The following is a 7,584-nucleotide window of genomic DNA, read 5'->3' on the forward strand; positions in this document are numbered from 1 at the left end:
GACAATCCCATCTATTACATTAAATCCAGCCGGTTTATAAGTTTCAAAATATCGCGATATATCGCACGACCGTCGGTAGACTCGTCGCACGTGCCCCACGTGTCACCTGCCCTACCCTCCCTGTCTCTCCACTCTCTCAATCATCTATATCTCGTCACAAACTATTTTTTCCCCCAATCTCTTTATTTTTTCTTTTACTTTTTACCCCCATATCCCTACTGTTTTCCGTCGGAACAGCTAAAACCCACGACGGCACCGGCGATCGTGACGGTCATTCTGGGTCCCACCCTGCTCACCACTTGTCACTGATTATTAGTTAAAAACTTTTTTTTAAGTTAAAATTTTGATTGATGGGTTTGTGTTTTGTTGTCTATCGTCGTCTTCTTGTGATTTACGCGTTCAGTTTGTGCTTTTTAAGAACCCCAATTAGATTCTCTCTGTAAATCTCTCAATTGCTCTTTTGGGTTTTTTTTCTCTCTCTCTGTAAAATTCTTGTGTTGGTCACAGATCGAGAATCCACCATGTAATGCACAGACTCCAGCTGGGACGAAACTGGGTCTCACAAGAAAAGAATCATTCATTGCACACACATATACAATTTCTTTACTTTTTTTTTTCTTTTTTTTATTAATTAATTTTGGGGATTTTCTATTTTTCTCTTAAAAAAATTTGAAATTTCTTATTCTCTTGATTTCTTTTATATCTAAACCCACCACTCCGTCTCTCTCTCCTTCTCTCATATAGACCAGTTTTTTATTCGTTGAAGAAGTATAGTCTAGTTTTTGTGCTGTTTTTTGGATGGAAATGGAAATGGGTGCCTGAGAAAGTGGGCTAGACTTAAAGCCAGGCACCTAAGACCAAAGTGAGAGTTTCAGAGAAGGAAGGAAGGGGCTTTTGTTTTTGAGAGTGATGAGAGAGCTTGAAGGGCTGCTTTTCTGAGCTTGGTTTCTTTTAGATTCTGAGTTCTTTGGTTGTTTCTCTTTTGATTCTCACTCTAATGGATACCAAAGGTCGACTCATTGCTGGTTCTCACAACAGAAATGAGTTTGTTCTCATCAATGCCGATGAGGTTGCAAGAGTAAGTCGTGCTCTTTGAGTTTTTTGTTATTGTTATCTTTGCCTTATTACTTAGAATGCTGACTTCTTTTACCCATGTTCTGATGTTTCTTGCTTCTTTGCCTTTGAAATCCTCTTTCTTACCCCAATTCTAGCTTTTGATTCATGCCCATTTCTTCTATTTGACTTCATATTGCATGGTTGCCTCACAAAACTGGATCGTTAGCTGATTTTTCTTGCCATGTTTGCAATTTGTTGTCCCACATCTTCTTCATAATCCCAGTAGCGATCTTGAAGCTTCAATTGCATATTGTGGGTGATGAAATTTTTTCTCTGTTGTTCTTTATCATCTGGAGTTTCAGTTTTTTGGTACAGATGTTTCTCTTTATTTGGTCTCTAGTTTCTTGGGAAATCCAGCTGCATAGACCAGATCTTGGCGTTACTTTTACCCGTTCACTTTCTAGATTTCAGAGCTAGTCAATGCATTGGATTCATGAAGTTCTTATTTTCTATTTTGATTCTTAATAAGCTCTTACTCTCTTTCTTTCTTTTCTAAAACTATTTTAATTGTTTTGAGTTGCAGGTGACATCTGTGAAAGAGCTGAGTGGGCAAATTTGCCAGATCTGTGGGGATGAGATAGAAATCACCGTAGATGGAGAGCCATTTGTTGCCTGTAATGAATGCGCCTTTCCAGTTTGTAGACCTTGCTATGAGTATGAAAGAAGAGAGGGCAATCAAGCTTGTCCTCAGTGCAAAACCAGATACAAGCGTCTCAAAGGTGAATAATTGAATGAATATTCTTGAGCGTACTGTCTTTACATTTCAGAACTTCCATAAGAAGAAAGTTTAGGTTCATTGATGATAATTCGTTCTTTGACTTACAAATAATGTATTGATTCAATTGCAGGTAGTCCTCGGGTTGAAGGCGATGAAGAAGAAGATGATATTGATGATCTTGAGAATGAATTTGACATTGCAAACAAGGATCCTAACAGTGCATCTGAGGCAATGCTCTATCCTCACCTTGCCGTTGGGCGTGGTTCTCATGCTAATGGTTCTGGAAATATGGCTTCCGACCTGGACTCTTCTTCTGTCCCGACTGATATACCTCTCCTCACCTATGGGCAAGAGGTGAATATCTTCTCCTTACAGTTATACCATCAACCATTTTCGTCATCTCTAAATTTGCTTAATATTCGATTGCTATTTGATCTGAAGGATGCTGGAATTTCCTCCGATAAGCATGCTCTAATTATTCCTCCTTTTATTAGCCGTGGGAAAAAGGTCCATCCGGTGCCATTCACTGATTCTTCCATGTCTGGTAAGCACACTGAATTCTTGTTCACATTGAATTTTCGTAAGTCTGTTAGGAATGAATGTTCTTAAAGTCTTTGGATCCTCATCTGGCATGCATTATTGTTGCATCTAGGTTATTTTTATGTTTACTGTCTAGTGACTGATATTTTAAATGTTGATGCTAGCAGCTAATCCAAGGCCAATGGATCCGAAAAAGGATTTAGCTGTGTATGGATATGGAACTGTTGCATGGAAGGAAAGAATGGAAGACTGGCGGAAGAAACAAAATGAAAGACTTCAAGTAATTAAGCATGAGGGTGGCGGTGGGAAAGGTGACGATGAGCTCGATGATACAGATTTGCCTATGTACGTCCCTTCTTTATACTCTTTATATTTTAAGATGCTTTGTTTATCTGCTGAAGTATATTTCTTTTGGTCGTGGTGGTATTTTCTGATCACCATCGTTGCTTGTTCCATTTTAGCATCTTTGATTTTGGATTTCTTTACGGTCTTTAATATGGAATTGTCCATTTATTGGTGTACTTTGTCAATATATTCACTAGATGCTTGAGTTTTCCATGAGGACAATAGTCTAATTTATCTTCTTTAACCTCATAATTTCTTTTTGTCATTGCTAAACTGCCATTATGCAGGTTCAGAATTAGGATCTATAGCTACTACATAAGGCTTAGTGTCATGGATATAGTTCGATTTAGAAACTGCTAGTTTCTTCTTTAGCTTATGTTTTTGTTAATATTGTTCTGTAGGATGGATGAAGGGAGACAACCACTCTCCAGAAAACTGCCTATCCCCTCAAGCAAGATAAACCCATACAGAATGATAATTGTACTTCGTATTGTCATCCTTTGCCTCTTTTTCCACTATCGTATTCTTCATCCTGTCCATGAGGCTTATGGGCTGTGGTTAACATCAGTAATCTGTGAGATATGGTTTGCTGCATCATGGATATTGGATCAGTTCCCAAAATGGTGCCCCATTGTTCGAGAAACTTACCTTGATCGGTTATCGTTAAGGTACAACCTCCTCCTCATTTTGTTCCATACGGATTTCCCGGTCCTTCTCTCTCATACTCAGGTTTTCATTTGTTATATTTTGTTTCAGGTACGAAAAAGATGGCAAGCCATCGGAATTGGCTTCGATAGACGTTTATGTCAGTACAGTGGATCCAATGAAGGAGCCTCCTCTCATCACAGCAAACACTGTCCTGTCTATTCTTGCTGTCGATTATCCTGTAGACAAGGTTTCGTGCTATGTTTCTGATGATGGTGCTGCCATGCTTACTTTTGAAGCCCTTTCGGAAACTTCTGAGTTTGCAAGAAAGTGGGTTCCTTTCTGCAAGAAGTTCAATATTGAACCTCGGGCCCCAGAATGGTATTTTGCCCAGAAGGTCGACTATTTGAAAGACAAAGTTGATCCAACATTTGTTAGAGAACGACGTGCAATGAAGGTTTGAAAATTGAACCTGTTTTGCTTTTCTTTAAAGTAGTATTATGATTGTTCAAATGAGTGAATGATGAACTTTTACTGTATATGGAAGTAATTTCTGTATCTGAGTTGGTGTGGCCTTTTGCAGAGAGACTATGAAGAATTTAAAGTTCGTATCAATGGGCTTGTTGCTATGGCTCAGAAAGTTCCTGAAGATGGGTGGACAATGCAGGATGGAACTCCATGGCCCGGGAACAATGTTCGGGATCATCCTGGAATGATTCAGGTGAGTGGATGTTTCTTGATGCAGTCTCTTTCAGAATATCCAATACCTTTTCCACTGGCCATTATGTGCTATTTGGTTCATTATTTTACAAGTTTTTTCTTTATTAATAATCTTCTGCAGGTATTCCTCGGTCAAAATGGTGTTCGTGACTTGGAGGGAAATGAATTACCTCGTCTAGTGTATGTATCTCGTGAGAAGAGGCCAGGATTTGATCACCACAAGAAAGCCGGTGCCATGAATTCTTTGGTATCTCTCTCTCTGTCTATTTATACACAGACATACAATTCAGTTCACCATTGACTAATATATATCATTTGATTTCTCAAGGTGCGTGTCTCGGCAATTATCTCAAATGCTCCATACATTTTGAATGTCGATTGTGATCACTACATCAACAACAGCAAGGCTCTTAGAGAAGCAATGTGCTTCATGATGGACCCAATTTCGGGAAAAAGAATATGCTATGTGCAGTTTCCACAAAGATTTGATGGGATTGATAGGCATGATCGATACTCAAATCGAAATGTTGTATTCTTTGATGTAAGTAAACATTCCATATACCTGGACTCAAATATTCATATGAAGACACATTTACCTCATCACAACAACCAAGGAAATGCTAAGTTCTCTTTATGAACACTATTTCAGATCAACATGAAAGGATTGGATGGTATTCAAGGGCCAATATACGTTGGAACAGGATGTGTCTTTAGGAGGCAAGCTCTTTATGGGTATGATGCCCCTGCTAAGAAGAAAGCACCAAGAAGGACATGCAACTGTCTTCCAAAATGGTGCTGCTGTTGCTGTGGAACTAGAAAGAAGACTAAAACAAAGACCAGTGATAAAAAGAAATTAAAGACCAAAGATACTTCGAAACAGATTCACGCACTTGAAAATATTGAAGAAGGAATCGAAGGTATGAACAGTTTTAAAAAATACCAATTAACAAAATGTGCAAAACTTGAAGAGGAACACATTTCAGAATATTGGTTGATTAGTTAAAATCTATGCTCACTTAACTACATTATGGTTCAAATGTAGGAATAGATAATGAAAAATCATCTCTGATGCCCCAAGTTAAGTTTGAGAAGAAGTTTGGGCAATCACCAGCATTCATTGCTTCCACACTCATGGAAGATGGTGGTGTGCCAGGAGGAGGGACTTCTGCTTCATTGTTGAAAGAAGCCATACATGTAATCAGTTGCGGTTATGAAGATAAATCCGAGTGGGGTAAAGAGGTATGAAGTACACTCTCCCAAAGTTTGGAAGTGTCAGTTTTTTGAACATGTCTCTAATATTTTTATTTCCTGTATCGTTGCAGGTTGGGTGGATTTATGGGTCTGTTACAGAGGATATTTTAACAGGTTTCAAGATGCATTGCCATGGATGGAGATCAGTTTATTGCATTCCTAAAAGGGCAGCATTCAAGGGTTCAGCTCCTATTAACTTGTCTGATCGTCTACACCAAGTTCTTCGTTGGGCTCTTGGGTCGGTTGAAATTCTGTTGAGTAGGCATTGTCCAATATGGTACGGCTATGGATGTGGTTTGAAGTGGCTTGAGCGTTTCTCATACATAAACTCCGTTGTGTATCCATTGACGTCAGTTCCACTCATCGCTTATTGTACACTCCCAGCCGTCTGCCTGCTTACAGGGCAGTTTATTGTACCCGAGGTAACTACAATACTGACTTTGGATAGGGTTAGGTTTTCCTTTTGTTGGGTTTGTCCATCTGAGTGACGTTCTTTGTTTGATATGCAGCTAAGCAACTATGCCAGTATTATTTTCATGGCACTTTTCATCTCTATAGCAGCAACGGGTATCCTAGAAATGCAGTGGGGAGGTGTCGGGATCCATGATTGGTGGAGAAACGAGCAGTTCTGGGTTATTGGTGGTGCTTCGTCTCATCTTTTTGCACTTTTCCAGGGTCTGCTAAAGGTGTTGGCTGGTGTTAACACAAATTTCACTGTCACATCCAAAGGAGGAGACGATGGGGAGTTTGCCGAGCTTTACCTCTTCAAATGGACATCATTGTTGGTCCCTCCCTTGACCTTATTGATCATAAACATTATCGGAGTGGTTGTCGGAATTTCAGATGCCATCAACAATGGCTACGACTCATGGGGTCCGCTCATTGGTAAGCTGTTCTTTGCATTCTGGGTGATTGTCCATCTGTATCCATTCCTCAAGGGTTTGATGGGGAAGCAAGACAAGGTACCAACTATTATCATTGTGTGGTCAATCCTTCTATCATCTATTTTGTCGCTTTTATGGGTCCGAATCAACCCCTTCCTCGATAAGGGTGGCATTGTGTTGGAAGTTTGCGGGTTAAATTGTGACGACTAAGATGCCGAAATATACACGACATGAAGGATTACGGGTAGGAGTTGTGTTTCTAATTTGTACGATTGAGCGTGGGGACTCACTAGTCTTGAACATGCATTGAATAGAATACGGTAACGGTACTCCACCCGAGAATGCAAAGCATGAGTCAAAAGAAAGATGAGTTGCAAAAGGCTACTTGTCCTGGATTGTAGATATGGAGGAATTTGCATATCACACATCATCAAAATATTTGTTCTCTCTGCAAACTTTGTTATTGATTCTTTTTTTCTTCTTCTATACATGGTTTTTTATTTTGTGGAAGGGACTGTAATTTATATTTTGTGTCTGAAATCCAAGAGCACATAAACATAAAGAAAGGAGGTGGGTGTTAGTTTGATTCTTCATAAATTTATCCCTTCTCAACAAAGGGATTTCCCATTCCCTTAGGTGGTTTTGTCAAGATTAAGATTATTGTTGTTGTATCCTTATTTGTTGTTTGTAAATCTCTCTTCACCCAATCAGGGTTCAGTTTTCTTCTTCTTCTTCTTTTTAATTTATGGTTTCAATTTTAAACTATGAAATTCTGCCTTGTTGTAATCACAATAATTATAGTTGTCATCTTAATGCAATAATGGAGGGCTTCCTTGCATCCCTTCTAGACCATCTCTATTTTATTAGTATATATATCTTTTTTATGTAATCAGAGATGTTGAAGATAATTGCTTGTTTTCCTTTTTAACTTTAAAGTCTAAACCATACTTTTAGATATGATTTGGGAAACTTTCTTTCTAGCTTAGAACCAGTTTGATTTCCAAAGATCTGGTAGTCGGGTTTGGGTGGAAGAACTTTTTTAGTTGGCCAGGGGATGAGTTTTACCTCTTTGTGTCCTTGTCGAGTATTAGGGAAGGTCGTGATAAATCTATCCATCAGGATTTTGTTATGATGTGATTGGATTGTTGATTGTTTGTGCCCTTTTCGATTCTGTTTATGCTACTTCATGATGGATTAAAAGTTGTTGGACGTTATGTCTATTGGGGATTGAAGGAAGGGTCCTCTGGCGGCGGGAGATTATTAGTTATGGAAGTATTCTTTGAGGACCATCTCTTTTGACTTTTAAGAGATTCATTTGTTGCCTATTTGTGCGGAAGCAAGAGCTGTTGTGGAGGGGTTGTTTGT

At 39.0% G+C, this 7,584-nt stretch overlaps 1 protein-coding gene across 1 annotated transcript; it reads left to right on the forward strand.

The window, feature by feature from the left end:
• Positions 1 to 376: 376 nt before the first annotated feature.
• LOC103501322 (cellulose synthase A catalytic subunit 2 [UDP-forming]-like) lies at positions 377 to 7,071 on the forward strand. The gene is made up of 14 exons (XM_008464866.3): positions 377 to 1,078; positions 1,640 to 1,835; positions 1,965 to 2,188; positions 2,276 to 2,378; positions 2,542 to 2,719; positions 3,121 to 3,387; positions 3,476 to 3,821; positions 3,948 to 4,085; positions 4,206 to 4,331; positions 4,413 to 4,625; positions 4,734 to 5,001; positions 5,127 to 5,323; positions 5,407 to 5,757; positions 5,845 to 7,071. The coding sequence occupies exons 1-14, from the start codon at positions 998 to 1,000 to the stop codon at positions 6,427 to 6,429; spliced, it is 3,273 nt and encodes a 1,090-aa protein (XP_008463088.1). The 5' UTR covers positions 377 to 997; the 3' UTR covers positions 6,430 to 7,071.
• Positions 7,072 to 7,584: the final 513 nt, after the last annotated feature.

This window comes from Cucumis melo, chromosome 3 (assembly GCF_025177605.1).
Source record: "Cucumis melo cultivar AY chromosome 3, USDA_Cmelo_AY_1.0, whole genome shotgun sequence".
NCBI lineage: Eukaryota > Viridiplantae > Streptophyta > Magnoliopsida > Cucurbitales > Cucurbitaceae > Cucumis > Cucumis melo.